General features: G+C 50.4%; 1 protein-coding gene across 1 annotated transcript in view; it reads left to right on the top strand.

Moving 5' to 3' along the window:
* The window catches only part of LOC135050927 (transient receptor potential cation channel subfamily M member 2-like), a 307,254-nt gene that overhangs the window by 40,754 nt on the left and 246,822 nt on the right, over positions 1-19,678 (top strand). Inside the window, exon 4 of the mRNA XM_063957173.1 lies at positions 11,549-11,651. Coding sequence (XP_063813243.1) covers positions 11,549-11,651 — 103 coding nt within the window. The remainder of the gene's footprint in view (positions 1-11,548; positions 11,652-19,678) is intronic.

The raw sequence follows: 19,678 nt of genomic DNA on the forward strand, positions 1-19,678 counted from the left end.
TGCCTGCAGGAATGTACTGGTGTCTGAACGGAGAGGGATGCAAAACAAATGAACTCACAGACAGACTGGGGAATATGACATTACGTACACAGAAGGTGATAGGGTAGCAAAATAAACACAAAGTGAACAGAGAAGCCCAGAGGCTAAGAAACTGGGTGTCTCCCTAGTATTAGGAGTGCTCAGATGGAAAGAAGCAAGATGTTGTGTTTTAATACGTAGAGAACCCGAAATGCTGTTGCTAAGGGCAACAGCAAAACCCTAAAGGGTTACCAACGGGTGTGGCAGTAAACTCCTTGGTCAGAGATGGAATAATAGACACAAGGAGAGTCTCCACAACCCTAGTCCTCATTTGCAGTGCACTGGTTCAGCTTACTGCCACTAAACTGACACCAGAACACCTTGCACAGTGAGAAAGGATTTTGGCAGGCAAGACTGAGAATACAGCCGCAAACTTGCTAAGTTCACAGAGTAGCAAAAGAACCCCAGCAAGTTAAACGACTGACTCCAGTCTTACTGCTAGGTCTGGATTGGCAAAGTGTAGTACCAAATCCCAAGGCCTATTTGCAGTAAGCAACAAACAAATACAAAGCTACACAGTACTGGCTAACTTTCAGGAACTGACTAACCAACAAAGATTCAGCAGCATCTGCTTAACCTGAGAAGAGGCCTTATATAGCAGGTGCTGTCCACGCCCCACTCAGACCTCACAGACTGTGAGCACAAAAACCAGCACCGGATCCCCTGCCGTGCACAAAGCCTGTAACCACTGCACAGCAAAAGACCCGAACCGGAGTATCAGCTGCGCTCAGGCCACTCCGCTAGCACTTGTCTCCCGGTTGCCATAACAACGTGGCAGCACATGGCAGGAGACCCTAACAACACCTTTGCAAAGTTCTACAAGTTTGAAACCCTGGCTGAGGAGGACCTTGTGTTTGCTCATTCTGTGCTGCAGAGTCATCCGCACTCTCCCGCCCGTTTGGGAGCTTTGGTATAATCCCCATGGTCCTTACGGAATTCCCAGCATCCACTAGAACGTCAGAGAAAATAAGAATTTTCTCACCGGTAATTCTATTTCTCGTAGTCCGTAGTGGATGCTGGGCGCCCGTCCCAAGTGCGGACTTCTGCAATACTTGTATATAGTTATTGCTTAAATAAGGGTTATTGTTATGAGCCATCCGTTGAGTGAGGCTCAGTTGTTGTTCATACTGTTAACTGGGTATGGTTATCACAAGTTATACGGTGTGATTGGTGTGGCTGGTATGAGTCTTACCCTGGATTCCAAATCCTTTCCTTGTTGTGTCAGCTCTTCCGGGCACAGTTCCTAACTGAGGTCTGGAGGAGGGGCATAGAGGGAGGAGCCAGTGCACACCAGGTAGTACTAATCTTTCTTTAGAGTGCCCAGTCTCCTGCGGAGCCCGTCTATTCCCCATGGTCCTTACGGAGTTCCCAGCATCCACTACGGATTACGAGAAATAGAATTACCGGTGAGTAAATTCTTATTTTAACAATGATACAAGTGAAGTATAGATGTGCGGCGGGCACTTTTCGAGTTTTGTGTTTTGGTTCTAATTCCACTTTCATGTTTTGGTTCTGGATTTGGATGATTTTTTAAAAATCATAAAAACAGGCAAACTCACAGAATTTGGGAGTCATTTTGCTCCTACGATATTATTAACCTCAATAACATTCATTTCCACTCATTTCCAGTCTATTCTGAACACCTTACACCTCACTGCAAGGGACTTATACAGCAGCCAGCAGCACTGGGGACATATAGCAGCAGAGGACACCAACACTGTGACTGGCTGGACTGATGCAGCACAATACACTGACTACACTGGACTGGACTGATGCAGCACAATAGACTGACTACACTGGACTGGACTGATGCAGCACAATACACTGACTACACTGGACTGGACTGATGCAGCATAATACACTGACTACACTGGACTGGACTGATGCAGCACAATACACTGACTACACTGGACTGGACTGATGCAGCACAATACACTGACTACACTGAGCAGCACAATACACTGACTACACTGGACTGGACTGATGCAGCACAATACACTGACTACACTGGACTGGACTGAGCAGCACAATACACTGACTACACTGGACTGGACTGATGTAGCACAATACACTGACTACACTGGACTGGACTGATGCAGCACAATACACTGACTACACTGGACTGGACTGAGCAGCACAATACACTGACTACACTGGACTGGACTGATGCAGCACAATACACTGACTACACTGGACTGGACTGATGCAGCACAATACACTGACTACACTGGACTGGACTGATGCAGCACAATACACTGACTACACTGGACTGGACTGATACAGCACAATACACTGACTACACTGGACTGGACTGATGCAGCACAATACACTGACTACACTGGACTGGACTGAGCAGCACAACACAAGACTCGCCACCCCACTTTCCCGACCACACACAGACACTGAGGACGGAGACACGTCCTCTCACTACACTCTCCGAGACTGGAGTGAAAATGGCCGCGACGCGCAGCTCCTTATATGGAATCCAAATCCCGCGAGAATCCGACAGTGGGATGATGACGTTTTGCCTCGTTCTGGTTTCCGAGTCAGGCGGGAAAACCCGAGCCTGACTTTGATCCGCACTCGGGTAGAGAGGTTCTGTAGGGTTCGGATCTCAGGGATCCGAACCTGCTCATTTCTAGTGTATACAATACACAAAAAGCAACTATATTATTATTATTACATTTTATTTATAAGGTGCCACAAGTGTTTTGCAGCGCCGTACAGAGGACAGTACAGGGAGACAGAACTTACATTACAGTAAATAAATAACTAACAGAAATAGAGTACAGGTAACACAGAGCACCACAATTCTCATACATAATACAGCTAAGATGTTAGTAGTGAGGGAGTAATCATCGTACTACTTGGGGCTGGCGGCCATAGATAGAGAGGAGCCTTTACCAGCAGGAGAGAAAACGGGTAAAGATGGTCGCTGAGTAGGAGAGAGCTGCGAGTGAAATATGTTGAGAAGAGGGCTTAGATAACAAGAGGAAAGAGGGCCCTGCTCTGAAGAGCTAACAATCTAGTGGGGAGGGGTGACAGACAGATGACATGAGGTGCAAGCAAGCGGAGGATGCCTGATGGCAGTATGTAAGCAAAGCAGAGATGTTCAAGGCATGAGGCAGGGGGGTGGAGGAGCAGCCTCAGGGCAGGGGGGTGGAGGAGCGGCCTCAGGGCAGGGGGGTGGAGGAGCGGCCTCAGGGCAGGGGGGTGGAGGAGCGGCCTCAGGACAGGGGGATGGAGGAGCGGCCTCAGGGCAGGGGGATGGAGGAGCGGCCTCAGGGCAGGGGGATGGAGGAGTGACCTCAGGACTAGGTTATGCATTGGGAGGGTATGCTTTGATGAATAGGTGGGTTTCCAGTGCCCGTATTAAGCTTTGCAAGGTCGGGGAGAGTCTAATGGAGCGGGGGAGTGTATTCCACTGAAGGGGAGCAGCACAGGCATAGTCTTTAACTCGAGCATGGGAAGCAGTGCCCAGGGTGGTGGAGAGGCGATGGTCATTAATCGACCGTAGGGGGCGGGAGGGAGTATGAAGGGAGAGGAGGTTGGAGATGTAGGGAGCACTGGAATTAGAGATGGCCTTGTATGTGAGGGTGAGGAGTTTGAAGAGGATTCTGTAGGAGAATGGGAGGCAGTGCAGGTATTGGGGAAGGGGAGTGGCAGATGTGGTGCGGCGGGAGAGGAAGATAAGCCTAGCTGCGGAGTTCAGGACAGATTGGAGGGGAGCAAGATGGGAGCAAGCGAGGCCAGTGAGGAGAACATTGCAGTAGTCGAGTCTTGAGATGACCAGTGAGTCAGTGGCGTGCGTGAGGTCAGTGGCTGGTGAGGCACTACAGCCATAATGTCTGCCAAATCTGCCGATGACCCCTACTGCTGCCAAGCAAATGCCCGCTACTGCCCCTGAGTCGATGCCCGCTGCCACCGCCAATGGCTTACAAACTCGCCCACCATCAACTGACCCAGCCCTCCGCCACTAATTTTCATCTCAGTTTGATGCCACCAATGCCCGCTGCCTGCCTGCTCATCATACTTGTGATATATTGTACATTTTTATAGAAAATAAAAATTAGTGTTTGGGACTGGGAAGGGAGTGGGAGGAGGACATGAATGCAATTTTGTCCAGGGCTTCCATTAACTTAATGGAAAAGGGTCTGAATATGTTAAAAAATGGAAAAAAAAATGTGTGAGGTCCCCCCTCCTAAGTATAACCAGCCTCGGGCTCTTTGAACCAGTCCTGGTTGTTTAAATACTGGGGCAAAATTGGACGGGTTCCCTGTATTTTAGACAACCAGCACCGGGCTCTTAGTCCGGTCCTGGTTCCAAAAATATGGGGGACAAAAGATGTAGGGGTCCCCCGTATTTTTAAAACCAGCACCGGGCTCCACTAGCCAGGGACATAATGCCACAGCCGGGGGACACATTTATGTAGGTCCCTGCGGCCGTGGCATTACCCCCACAACTAGTCATCCCTGGCCGGGGTTTCCTGGAGGAGTGGGGACTCCTTAAATCAAGGGGTCCCCCCCTCCAGGCCCCAAGGGCCAGGTGTGAAGCCCAATGCTGTCCCCCCCATCCCTGGGCGGTGGGTGCCGGGCTGATAGCCATGTTAAAAAAAAGAATATTGTTTTTGTTGTTGTGGAACTACAAATCCCAGCAAGCCTCCTCCACTTGCTGGTACTTGGAGAACCTCAAGTACCAGCATGTGGGGAAATAACGGGCCTGCTGGTACCTGTAGTTCTAAAAAAAAAAATACCCAAATAAAAACACAACACACACACCTTGAAAGTAAAAATGTATTAGAGCACACTTACACACTCTCACACACCTACATCCCACGCCGGTCACGTCCACTTGTCCAGTAGAATCCAATAGGGGCACCCGGCACCTATAAAAATGAAAATAAATATTTACAGAGGGGGAAAAACAGGAGAGAGAGAGAGAGAGAGAGAGAGAGAGAGAGAAAGAGAGAGAGATATCAGGGTGTGGGGCTGCCCTTTACCAGGAACACGCCCGGCTCGCTCACTCACAAACAGTGAAGCTCTCGGCCCGTTGCTTAGTAACGGGACGCCTGGCAACATAAGTCTGAGCGCCGCAGCCAGGAAGGAGGGTTAATCGGGGCAACAGGCGGCAGCGGAGCCGGTGTCCCAGGACAGCAAGGATTTCAACCTGCTGCAGACCGGGATCTGGAGGCGGAGGGCCAGGTGGAGAGGTGGGCACTGCGGGGACTTGCAAGCTGCGTAATATTTTGAGACAAGAGAAAGAGAGAACTCACCCCTCACTCCTGCTTCAGGCCCGTCGCTCCAACGCCAGTCACAGCCGCCGGGTCCTGCCGCCTCTTCCCCCTCCTGCGTCGCGTGGGTGATTGAACAGCAGATCCAGCACTGGATCCGCTGCCCAATCACAGGTGCCTCGCTGACATGGGGTGGTGTCCCTGTCAGTGAGACACTTGTTGAAGTGCCGCTTTCCTCGTCTTTTTTCATGGGCTTTTACAGCCCAGTGCTTGGCCCCGCCCCCCGCTCTGCCCCCGTTCCCATTATCTATGGGAGGCACCTGCTGTCAGTGCCTCCCAAACGCATTTAAACACATCAAATTATTACAATTAAATAAAGAAGATACTTATAACAGAATACGTGTCATTACATTAGTATCTTCTTTGTATGATTTTAATAATTAATCGCAGAGAAGGCACTGCCTCCTACCTCCCCTGCCTCCCCTGACTGCACGTCCATGCAGTGAGTGGATGATGGGAGAGGAATGGCCTGATGTGAGCAATGTTGCGTAGCTGGAACCAACAAGATTGCGCCAGAGCTTGGATGTGGGGTGCAAAGGAGAGGGAGGAGTCAAGAGTGACGCCCAGGCAGCGGAGTTGGGGAACGGGGGAGATGGTGGTGTTGTCAACAATGATAGAGATACTGGTAGGGCGTGTTACTCTGGCCGGTGGAAAGATAACGGGGTGTATACAATTGTCAACAGGATGAAGATTACACAGAACATAAATGCAAACAAAAGTATATATATATATATATATATATATATATATAAAAGCATTGCTGTGCATTCTGGTGATCAATAGATCCTAACCACAACCTGCAGGCTATATAGAGAAACTATTGATAATGACACAGGAAAGCCACGCACAGGATAACACAGAGGGTATAGGAAGGGTTGGGGGCTGGGGGGGGGGGGGGGGGGGGGAGGGATATCTGACGTCACAGATCCGATTGATTCCAGAGGAGATGGAAGAGGAGTAGACCATAAATATATGGGAGAAGATGACATATTCTATATTACTAGGGCAGGTTCTATTACCACTCTATGGGAATCGTGCATGCCGACCGTTGGGATTGCGAGGGGGCGGGATGTAGGGGGAGGTATTGTGACCGGTGGTTGCTGTAGAGGAGCATCCCCTGGCTGGGCTGCTGTGGCTGTGGTATACCTCGCCCAGCTGACCTGTTGTTGCTGTGCAGGCTCCTTCCCGGGCTGGGCTGTTTGGCACCTCTCCTGTGTGGACTGATGTGGCTTTAGAGGAGGCTTCCCATGCAGGGCTGTTGTTGCTGTATTGGCACGTCTCCAGTCTGGGCTACTGTTACTGTGGAGGCTCCTCCTCTGGCTCAGCTGCTGTTTCTATGGTGGTGCCTCCCCTGGCCTGGTTGTTGCTGTGATAGCTCCACTCCTGGCTGAGCTACTGTTGCTGTAGTCTCCTTCTCTGGCTGGTTATTGTTGCTGTGATGGCACCTTCCCTGGCTGGGCAGTTGTTGCTGTACTGGTGCCTCCTTTGGCTGGGCTGTTGTTACTGTAAAGGTGCTTTCCCGGGCTGGATGGTTTTTGTTGTGGAGGTGCCTCACATGGCTGGTCTGTTGTTGATGTGCAGGTACCTTCCTGGCTGGGCTGTTGTTGCTGTGGTGTCACCTTTTGGCTCGGCAGATGTTGTTATGGAGGCTTCTCTTTTGTCTGGGCTGTTGTTGCTGTGGTGGCACCTCCCCCGGCTGGGTGGTTGTTGCTGTGGTGGTGCCTCCCCTGGGTGGGCAGTTGTTGGTGTAGTGGCACCTCCCCCTGTCTAGGCTGTTGTTGCTGTGAAGGCACCTCCCCTGGCTGGGCAATTGTTGCTGTGGATGAGCCTCCCCAGGCTGGGTAAATTGTTGCTGTGGAAGCTCCTCCCATGGCTTGGCTGTTTTTGCTTTGAAAGTAACACCCCTGAATGGGTGGTTGTTGCTGTGTTGGTGCCTCTACTGGCTGGTCTACTGTTGCTGTTGTGGAACCTCCCCTGGCTGGGCTGTTGTTGCTATCGTGGTGCCTCCTCTGGCTGGGCAGTTGTTGCTATGGTGGTGCCTACCCTGGATGGGCTGCTCTGGCTATGGTATGCCTCACTCAGCTGATCTGTTGTTGCTGTGGAGGCTCCTCCCCTGGATGGGCTGTTAACTCTGTGGTGGCACCTCTCCTGTGTGGACTGTTGTTGCTTTAGAGGAGGCTTCCCTGGAAGGGCTGTTGCTGTTTTCGATCTCTCTGATCTGGCCTGCTGTTGCTGTGTTGGCACATGCCTGGTCTGGGCTACTGTTGCTGTGGTGGTGCCTCCCCTAGTTGGTTGTTGTTGCTGTGATAGCTTCACTCCTGGCTGGGCTGCTGTTGCTGTGGTTACACCTTCCCTGGCTGGTTGTTGTTGCTGTGATAGCCCCTCTGCTGGCTGGACTGTTGCTGCTGTTGTTGTGCCTCCAATGGCTGGGCTGTTTTGCTGTTAAGGTACTTCCCATAGCTGGGCTGTTGTTGCTGTAGAGGTACCTCCCTGACTGAGCTGCTGTTGCTTTGAAAGTGACACCCCTGGCTGGATGGTTGTTACTGTGGAGGAACCTCCCATGTGAGGGCTACTGTTGCTGTGGAGGTTTCTCCACTTGCTTGACTGTGTTACTGTGATGGCATCACCTTTGACTGGATTGCAGTGGCAGTAATGGCACCTTTCCTGGCTGGGCTGTTGTTGCTGTGGTGGTACCTCCTCTGGCTGCCTGTTGTTGCTGTGGTGCCATCCCTTTCTGGGTGGTTGTTGCTGTGGTGGTGCCATCCCTTTCTGGGTGGTTGTTGCTGTGGTGGTGCCATCCCTTTCTGGGTTGTTGTTGCTGTGGTGGCATTACCTCTAACTAGTCCGCTGTTGCTGTGCAGGCACCTCTTCTAAGTTGGTTTTTGTTGCTGTGGAGGCACCTCTCCTAGCTTGGCTGTTGTTGCTGTGGAGGTATCTCTCCTAGCTTGGCTGTTGTTGCTGTGGAGGCACCTCTCTTTGGTTGGCTGTTGTTGCTGTGGAGGCACCTCTCTTTGGTTGGCTGTTGTTGCTGTGGAGGTACCTCTCCTAGCTTGGCTGTTGTTGCTGTGGAGGCACCTCTCCTAGCTTGGCTGATGTTGCTGTGGAGGAACCTCTCCTAGCTTGGCTGTTGTTGCTGTGGTGGTGCCTCCTCTGAAAGGGCTGATGTTACTGTGGAAGCTCCTCCTTTCTTAAAATGTCATTTGTTCAAATACTGTAAACCTAACGAAGCCTGCACAGATCTCGCTGATCATACTGATCTATGCAGTGCTTCTGCTGGGGGTGGTTTGCCGTCATTTTGTAGCTTCTGTGTGACTTTAGTTTTGAAGTGAAAGATAAAAACCGACAGCATTTAGAGCTTTCAAAAATAATAGACAACGACGTCAGGTTTCAATTGAAGCTGAAACCTGCCAGATGGTAAATAGTCATCTTGTTTATCAGCAACACTGCGTATATATCCATCAGTTACTGTCGCTATGTTAATTCACCCCATGCACTTTGTGAAAAGATGTATTTTGTGGGTAAAATGCTAAATGCATTGACACCCAACTCTGAAAGTAGCTCATTATCACAGAACCATACAGTACATTGGGGGTCATTAGGATCTGATCACTGGGCTGCTAAATTTACTGTCCCGCGTTCAGATAGTCGCCGTCTCCAGGGAGAGAGTACATTCACTGTGCAAGTGTGTGATCCCATGTGTACGCTGAGCTACAAAAATCCACTGTATGCAGTCTGCACGCAGCCCAGGACTTACTCCTACAGAGCGATACAAACAGGCTGATCGGGGCAGGGGCTGAGGTCACACACCCTCCCTGAAAATGCTTGAGAACACCTGCGTTTTTCCGGACACTCCCAGTAAACGATCAGTTACCACCCACGAACGGCTTCCTCCTGTCAATCACCTTGTGAACACCCGTGCGATTGGATTGCGCTAATACTTGACACCCACATAAATTACTCAACGACAAATTATTGTTACAAAATTGGTCGCCGCTTTGTTCTTCACAATTAGATGGTTGCAGGAGAAGACAGTGATATGCAAGGCTACCACAATGGTTTCCAAAATCCGATTTCTGTCTAGCCATGTAATCCTCACACTGAGACCAGTCTCCTGGTACACAACCACAAGGACACAACCACCGTACATCTACACCAAGTCACCAAGAACCGGGGCACATTCTGCCTACCATGTACGCACTACTACAACCATGGTCTCCAGAGAACTGTCCTCTGGTGAATAGCACTCACTTGTTTTATGTAATGACTACCTGTGTTGGCCCAAATGCTAATGGAGAAGCCAGGTGTACAGCTGCTCTCCCAAACTGTGCAAGCTGCGGCTGGTTCATCCCAATTATTATGCCTTTCCTGTCACTTTCCCTTGCCACACAAGGTCCTCAGGAGCATTTGATGATCAAAGAACCAAACCCCAAGGAATTCTTCCTACACTGTGTTGATAAACAGTTCTAGCACCATGTTGAGTCCAGAAATCCATCATTGTGGGGCCGAAAAGACACACTCCGGACCCAGAACAGGCCTCACCTAGCAGCAGACAGGGCGTGGCCTTCGCAGCTGGTTCAGGCGCATTGCAGAAGTGGGCAAAGTAGACTGAGTAGACTGTCTTGACCAGTGGCGGGGACAAGATATGGGGAAGTAAGGCTGTGACAAGGGGAAAACAAGGGAAGGAGAACAAAATGAAAATAAAGATGAAGAAAATAGGAAAGGAAGCAGACAGGGAAGACGCGAAAGCAATAGGAGACAATATATTGTGTACAAAGACCAAGAAGGACTATAAGTACACACTTAGCCTGGGTATGCAGAATCATGTTGTGACTATCCAGGACAGGAATCCACACAAAAGAGATACAGACCTGTCTGACTAGGCGCTAAGACGGCTCAACTACCCCCCTAGCAAGAGTAAAAGGCCTCCTATTGGCTAGCACCTGTACCTACCTACTAAGCATTGACTCCTGACTGCCATTCACCTGATGCTCTGCCTAGGGGTATAAAATGTTTCCTGCATAATGATGGCCGCCCTCCGTAGTCACCATCATACCTTGTACATACACTGGGCCTGATTCAGGTTTCCATGCATACCGGCTTCCGGTGTGTCTATGTAGACCTGCGCACCTCTATGCGGCCACATCGTCCTGTCCATCTTCCTGTGAAAGTAGCCGCCATTTCTGTCACTGCGCTTTTGTGCCAACCTTATATTTGGTACAAGAGATCAATCAGATTTCTGTATAGACTGTAATCCCCGCCACGTGCCCCCTGAGTGCGATAGATACAATATCCCTGCAGACGAGGTGCCACCTGTCAGTATACCGTCAGTGGCATCCCGGCAGCAAAGCCGCGAGCCCCCTCGCTACCTCGGCTGCATTCCCAATCGGGTGGTGGCATGGACCCACCAACCGAGAGGGAAGTACGGGCGCGTGTAAGGATGCCGGCTGTCGGTTTATCGATGGATGTCGGGATTCCGGCGTCGATCCCAACAGACAGTAAACTGACTGCATGCCCTCCGAACCATTAGTCTACCACACGCAGCTGCCACCGCAAGAGCAGATGCGTCAGACATGTGTACGACTCTGATGTCTCTTCTCTGATGTCTCACTCTGATCTCTTCATAGACGTCTAATCTGCACTGGCTGTTACATTCATAGGAAGGGGTTCCGGGTGCGCTCATTCCCTGTTCAGTGCCCCGGAGGAAATAAGGAGCAGTAGTGATTTGGCAGCAGCCTGAGAATCTTCTCCTGCTGGCTCTATCTTACATAGAATCATTGGCAGGAACATGTTGATACAATGTTACACTATGTTTGGATACATCTGTTTCATTCCTTCTTATCTTATTGAACGACACCATTATCATGTTATATAACTTCATCATGCCTTATATTATCGCTGTCATATAGATACTTTATGCCGCTTGGATATAATACCATGGGCTTCTTCTTTGTTGGGTGTGGATCATTAGATCTACACTACAAAGGTCTACAGTCAATAGGTTGACCACTAATGGTAGACATGCATTAGGTCAACAGGGTCAAAAGGTCTACATAGAATAGGTAGACAGTAGAAAAGGTCGACAGAGTAAAAAAAAACTATGAATAAAATATTTATTTTACTATTTAAATTAAGAGAGCACCAAACAAAAATCCCTTACACGTATGTCCTCTCGTCCCACAGATACAGGATATTGTCAGCATGGGATCTCTGCTGACCATCCTCCGGGAACAAAAGGATAGAGGCCAAGGGATGGACGTGGCCATCCTCCAAGCTGTGCTGAGAGGTCAGAGGATGGGGTGGGCTTACTGGTGATCTTCCAGAAGATTACAATAAATAAGAATAGATTGCTCCATGGTATTATCTTCCTTATAGAAGGAGGCCATCTCATCCTTACAGTCCCTCACAGTTGGACTGGCCCTCAGGTGTACAGGAGAAATCCCTGGTGGACCACCCCACCCTCAAGTGGTTAGGTTCCATACCATACTCTCTGATTATACATTGTTACTCTGAGGGTCAGTAACTAGGTGGAGCAGGCTCATGCATCAAGTTGGGTGCTTGGTAACTATACCAAGTTTAGAGCTCCTTTATAAAGAGGCCTGGTTCAATGTAGGCTTTGTCCTCTCCAGTGATTGGCCAGACCCTTTAAGCTTGGGCCTTTTCCACTGCATTCACTGATTTGCCCTTCATGCCCGAGTCCAACATTGCTGCCCCTGGTGCAGACACAGAAGATAGAGGTCAGGTAGAGATGTGTGCTTTTATCCCTATCCTTCAGGATGGATGTAAGCTAGATAGAGTGGCTTTGAACTTCAAGCTAATATTCTACAGAACTGTATAGAATACTGCATTATACTGTGGCACCTTATAACAATATGTCTAGCACCCTACGTAAACACACAAAGATGTCCACCTGGAAGAGTGCAATACTTATAATAGGAGACATCTGAGTATATAAGATGACTATGGGGGATCTTACAGTGTGCACCGTTAACCTGCAGACATATCCTGATATGATGGATGACATAGTATAGGCTGGTGAAGGACAGTAATGTATGCAGGAGAGTGACGCCCCCACTGAATGGTATAGGCTGGTGAATGACAGTAATGTATGCAGGAGTGTGATGCCCCCACTGCATGGTATAGGCTGGTGAATGACAGTAATGTATGCAGGAGCGTGACGCCCCCACTGCATGGTATAGGCTGGTGAATGACAGTAATGTATGCAGGAGTGTGATGCCCCCACTGCATGGTATAGGCTGGTGAATGACAGTAATGTATGCAGGAGCGTGATGCCCCCACTGCATGGCATAGGCTGGTGAATGACAGTAACGTATGCAGGAGCGTGACACTCCCATTGCATGGTATAGGCTGGTGAACGACAGTAATGTATGCAGGAGTGTGATGCCCCCACTGCATGGTATAGGCTGGTGAATGACAGTAATGTATGTAGGAGCGTGACGCCCCCACTGCATGGTATAGGCTGGTGAATGACAGTAATGTATGCAGGAATGTGATGCCCCCACTGCATGGTATAGGCTGGTGAATGACAGTAATGTATGCAGGAGCGTGACACCCCAACTGCATGGTATAGGCTGGTGAATGACAGTAATGTATGCAGGAGCGTGACGCCCCCACTGCATGGTATAGGCTGGTGAATGACGGTAATGTATACAGGAGCGTGACGCCCCCACTGCATGGCATAGGCTGGTGAATGACGGTAATGTATACAGGAGCGTGACTCCCCCACTGCATGGTATAGGCTGGTGAATGACAGTAATGTATGCAGGAGCGTGACGCCCCCACTGCATGGTATAGGCTGGTGAATGACAGTAATGTATGCAGGAGCGTGACACTCCCACTGCATGGTATAGGCTGGTGAACGACAGTAATGTATGCAGGAGTGTGATGCCCCCACTGCATGGTATAGGCTGGTGAATGACAGTAATGTATACAGGAGCGTGACGCCCCCACTGCATGGTATAGAATGGTGAATGACAGTAATGTATGCAGGAGCGTGACATCGCAACTGCATGGTATAGGCAGGTGAATGACAGTAATGTATGCAGGAGCATGACGCCCCCACTGCATGGTATAGGCTGGTGAATGTCAGTAATGTATGCAGGAGCGTGACGCCCCCACTGCATGGTATAGGCTGGTGAATGACAGTAATGTATGTAGGAGCGTGGCGCCCCCACTGCATGGTATAGGCTGGTGAATGACAGTAATGTATGTAGGAGCGTGGCGCCCCCACTGCATGGTATAGGCTGGTGAATGTCAGTAATGTATGCAGGAGCGTGATGCCCCCACTGCATGGTATAGGCTGGTGAATGACAGTAATGTATGCAGGAGCGTGATGCCCCCACTGCATGGTATAGGCTGGTGAATGACAGTAATGTATGCAGGAGCGTGATGCCCCCACTGCATGGTATAGGCTGGTGAATGACAGTAATGTATGCAGGAGCGTGATGCCCCCACTGCATGGTATAGGCTGGTGAATGACAGTAATGTATACAGGAGCGTGACGCCCCCACTGCATGGTATAGGCTGGTGAATGACAGTAATGTATACAGGAGCGTGATGCCCCCACTGCATGGTATATGCTGGTGAATGACAGTAATGTATACAGGAGCACGACGCCCACACTGCATGGTATAGGCTGGTGAATGACAGTAATGTATGCAGGAGCGTGACGCCCCCACTGCATGGTATAGGCTGGTGAATGACAGTAATTTATGCAGGAGTGTGACGCCCTCACTGCATGGTATAGGCTGGTGGATGACAGTAATGTATACAGGAGCGTGACGCCCCCACTGCATGGTATAGGCTGGTGAATGACAGTAATGTATGTAGGAGCGTGGCGCCCCCACTGCATGGTATAGGCTGGTGAATGACAGTAATGTATACAGGAGCGTGATGCCCCCACTGCATGGTATAGGCTGGTGAATGACAGTAATGTATACAGGAGCGTGATGCCCCCACTGCATGGTATAGGCTGGTGAATGACAGTAATGTATGTAGGAGCGTGGCGCCCCCACTGCATGGTATAGGCTGGTGAATGACAGTAATGTATACAGGAGCGTGATGCCCCCACTGCATGGTATAGGCTGGTGAATGACAGTAATGTATACAGGAGCGTGATGCCCCCACTGCATGGTATAGGCTGGTGAATGACAGTAATGTATGCAGGAGTGTGATGCCCCCACTGCATGGTATAGGCTGGTGAATGACAGTAATGTATACAGGAGCGTGATGCCCCCACTGCATGGTATAGGCTGGTGAATGACAGTAATGTATGTAGGAGCGTGGCGCCCCCACTGCATGGTATAGGCTGGTGAATGACAGTAATGTATGTAGGAGCGTGGCGCCCCCACTGCATGGTATAGGCTGGTGAATGACAGTAATGTATGCAGGAGCGTGACACCCCCACTGCATGGTATAGGCTGGTGAATGTCAGTAATGTATGCAGGAGCGTGATGCCCCCACTGCATGGTATAGGCTGGTGAATGACAGTAATGTATGCAGGAGCGTGATGCCCCCACTGCATGGTATAGGCTGGTGAATGACAGTAATGTATGCAGGAGCGTGATGCCCCCACTGCATGGTATAGGCTGGTGAATGACAGTAATGTATGTAGGAGCGTGGCGCCCCCACTGCATGGTATAGGCTGGTGAATGACAGTAATGTATACAGGAGCGTGATGCCCCCACTGCATGGTATAGGCTGGTGAATGACAGTAATGTATACAGGAGCGTGATGCCCCCACTGCATGGTATAGGCTGGTGAATGACAGTAATGTATGCAGGAGTGTGATGCCCCCACTGCATGGTATAGGCTGGTGAATGACAGTAATGTATACAGGAGCGTGATGCCCCCACTGCATGGTATAGGCTGGTGAATGACAGTAATGTATGTAGGAGCGTGGCGCCCCCACTGCATGGTATAGGCTGGTGAATGACAGTAATGTATGTAGGAGCGTGGCGCCCCCACTGCATGGTATAGGCTGGTGAATGACAGTAATGTATGCAGGAGCGTGACACCCCCACTGCATGGTATAGGCTGGTGAATGTCAGTAATGTATGCAGGAGCGTGATGCCCCCACTGCATGGTATAGGCTGGTGAATGACAGTAATGTATGCAGGAGCGTGATGCCCCCACTGCATGGTATAGGCTGGTGAATGACAGTAATGTATGCAGGAGCGTGATGCCCCCACTGCATGGTATAGGCTGGTGAATGACAGTAATGTATACAGGAGCGTGATGCCCCCACTGCATGGTATATGCTGGTGAATGACAGTAATGTATGCAGGAGTATCACGCCCCCACTACATGGTATAGGCTGGTGAATGACAGTAATGTATACAGGAGCGTGACGCCCCCACTGCATGGTATAGGCTGGTGAATGACTGTAATTTATGCAGGAGTGTGACGCCCCCACTGCATGGTATAGGCTGGTGAATGACAGTAATGTATACAGGAGCGTGACGCCCCCACTGCATGGTATAGGCTGGTGAATGACAGTAATGTATGCAGGAGCGTGACGCCCCCACTGCATGGTATAGGCTGGTGAATGACAGTAATGTATACAGGAGCGTGATGCCCCCACTGCATGGTATAGGCTGGTGAATGACAGTAATGTATGCAGGAGCGTGACGCCCCCACTGCATGGTATAGGCTGGTGAATGACAGTAATGTATGCAGGAGCGTGACACCCCCACTGCATGGTATAGGCTGGTGAATGACAGTAATGTATACAGGAGCGTGACGCCCCCACTGCATGGCATAGGCTGGTGAATGACGGTAATGTATACAGGAGCGTGACGCCCCCACTGCATGGTATAGGCTGGTGAATGACAGTAATGTATGCAGGAGCGTGACGCCCCCACTGCATGGTATAGGCTGGTGAATGACAGTAATGTATGCAGGAGCGTGACGCCCCCACTGCATGGTATAGGCTGGTGAATGACAGTAATGTATGCAGGAGCGTGACGCCCCCACTGCATGGTATAGGCTGGTGAATGACAGTAATGTATGCAGGAGCGTGACACCCCCACTGCATGGTATATGCTGGTGAATGACAGTAATGTATACAGGAGCGTGACGCCCCCACTGCATGGCATAGGCTGGTGAATGACGGTAATGTATACAGGAGCGTGACGCCCCCACTGCATGGCATAGGCTGGTGAATGACGGTAATGTATACAGGAGCGTGACGCCCCCACTGCATGGTATAGGCTGGTGAATGACAGTAATGTATGCAGGAGCGTGACACCCCCACTGCATGGTATAGGCTGGTGAATGACAGTAATGTATGCAGGAGCGTGACGCCCCCACTGCATGGTATAGGCTGGTGAATGACAGTAATGTATACAGGAGCGTGACGCCCCCACTGCATGGTATAGGCTGGTGAATGACAGTAATGTATGCAGGAGCGTGACGCCCCCACTGCATGGTATAGGCTGGTGAATGACAGTAATGTATACAGGAGTGTGACGCCCCCACTGCATGGTATAGGCTGGTGAATGACAGTAATGTATGCAGGAGCGTGACGCCCCCACTGCATGGTATAGGCTGGTGAATGACAGTAATGTATACAGGAGCGTGACGCCCCCACTGCATGGTATAGGCTGGTGAATGACAGTAATGTATGCAGGAGTGTGACGCCCCCACTGCATGGTATAGGCTGGTGAATGACAGTAATGTATGTAGGAGCGTGACACCCCCACTGCATGGTATAGGCTGGTGAATGACAGTAATGTATACAGGAGCGTGATGCCCCCACTGCATGGTATAGGCTGGTGAATGACAGTAATGTATACAGGAGCGTGACGCCCCCACTGCATGGTATAGGCTGGTGAATGACAGTAATGTATACAGGAGCGTGACGCCCCCACTGCATGGTATATGCTGGTGAATGACAGTAATGTATGCAGGAGCGTGATGCCCCCACTGCATGGTATAGACTGGTGAATGACAGTAATGTATACAGGAGCGTGACGCCCCCACTGCATGGTATAAGCTGGTGAATGACAGTAATGTATACAGGAGCGTGACGCCCCCACTGCATGGTATAGGCTGGTGAATGACGGTAATGTATACAGGAGCGTGACGCCCCCACTGCATGGTATAGGCTGGTGAATGACAGTAATGTATACAGGAGCGTGACGCCCCCACTGCATGGTATAGGCTGGAGAATGACAGTAATGTATACAGGAGCGTGACGCCCCCACTGCATGGTATAGGCTGGTGAATGACAGTAATGTATACAGGAGGATGACGCACCCACTGCATGGTATAGGCTCGAGAATGACAGTAATGTATGCAGGAGCGTGACGCCCCCACTTCATGGTATAAGCTGGTGAATGACAGTAATGTATGCAGGAGCATGACGCCACCACTGCATGGTATAGGCTGGTGAATGACAGTAATGTATACAGGAGCGTGACGCCCCCACTGCATGGTATAAGCTGGTGAATGACAGTAATGTATGCAGGAGCATGACGCCACCACTGCATGGTATAGGCTGGTGAATGACAGTAATGTATGCAGGAGCGTGACGCCCCCAGTGCATGGTATAGGCTGGTGAATGACAGTAATGTATGCAGGAGCGTGACGCCCCCACTGCAAGGTATAGGCTGGTGAATGACAGTACTGCATGCAGGAGCGTGATGTCCCCACTGCATGGTATAGGCTGGAGAATGAAAGTAATGTATACAGGAGCGTGATGCCCCCACTGCATGGTATAGGCTGGTGAATGACAGTAATGTATGCAGGAGCGTGACGCCCCCCACTGCATGGTATAGGCTGATAAATGACAGTAATGTATACAGGAGCATGACGCCCCCACTGCATGGTATAGGCTGGTGAATGACAGTAATGTATGCAGGAGCGTGACGCCCCCACTGCATGGTATAGGCTGGTGAATGACAGTAATGTATACAGGAGCGTGACGCCCCCACTGCATGGTATAGGCTGGTGAATGACAGTAATGTATGCAGGAGCGTGACGCCCCCAGTGCATGGTATAGGCTGGTGAATGACAGTAATGTATGCAGGAGCGTGACGCCCCCACTGCAAGGTATAGGCTGGTGAATGACAGTACTGCATGCAGGAGCGTGATGTCCCCACTGCATGGTATAGGCTGGAGAATGAAAGTAATGTATACAGGAGCGTGATGCCCCCACTGCATGGTATAGGCTGGTGAATGACAGTAATGTATGCAGGAGCTTGACGCCCCCACTGCATGGTATAGGCTGGTGAATGACAGTAATGTATGCAGGAGCGTGACGCCCACACTGCATGGTATAGGCTGGTGAATGACAGTAATGTATACAGGAGCGTGACGCCCACACTGCATGGTATAGGATGGTGAATGACAGTAATGTATACAGGAGCGTGATGCCCCCACTGCATGGTATAGGCTGGTGAATGACAGTAATGTATACAGGAGCGTGACGCCCCCACTGCATGGTATAGGCTGGTGAATGACAGTAATGTATACAGGAGCGTGACACCCCCACTGCATGGTATAGGCTGGTGAATGACAGTAATGTATGCAGGAGCGTGATGCTACCACTGCATGGTATAGGCTGGTGAATGACAGTAATGTATACAGGAGCGTGACTCCCCCACTGCATGGTATAGGCTGGTGAATGACAGTAATGTATACAGGAGCATGACGCCCCCACTGCATGGTATAGACTGGTGAATGACAGTAATGTATGCAGGAGTGTGATGCCCCCACTGCATGGTATAGGCTGGTGAATGACAGTAATGTATACAGGAGCGTGATGCCCCCACTGCATGGTATAGGCTGGTGAATGACAGTAATTTATGCAGGAATGTGATGCCCCCACTGCATGGTATAGGCTGGTGAATGACAGTAATGTATGCAGGAGCGTGACACCCCAACTGCATGGTATAGGCTGGTGAATGACAGTAATGTATACAGGAGCGTGACGCCCCCACTGCATGGTATAGGCTGGTGAATGACAGTAATGTATGCAGGAGCGTGATGCCCCCACTGCATGGTATAGGCTGGTGAATGACAGTAATGTATACAGGAGCGTGACGCCCCCACTGCATGGTATAGGCTGGTGAATGACAGTAATGTATACAGGAGCGTGATGCCCCCACTGCATGGTATAGGCTGGTGAATGACAGTAATGTATACAGGAGCGTGACGCCCCCACTGCATGGTATAGGCTGGTGAATGACAGTAATGTATGCAGGAGCGTGACGCCCCCACTGCATGGTATAGGCTGGTGAATGACAGTAATGTATGCAGGAGCGTGACACCCCCACTGCATGGTATAGG

The sequence above is a fragment of the Pseudophryne corroboree genome, chromosome 2 (assembly GCF_028390025.1).
Source record: "Pseudophryne corroboree isolate aPseCor3 chromosome 2, aPseCor3.hap2, whole genome shotgun sequence".
In the NCBI taxonomy this organism is placed as follows: domain Eukaryota; kingdom Metazoa; phylum Chordata; class Amphibia; order Anura; family Myobatrachidae; genus Pseudophryne; species Pseudophryne corroboree.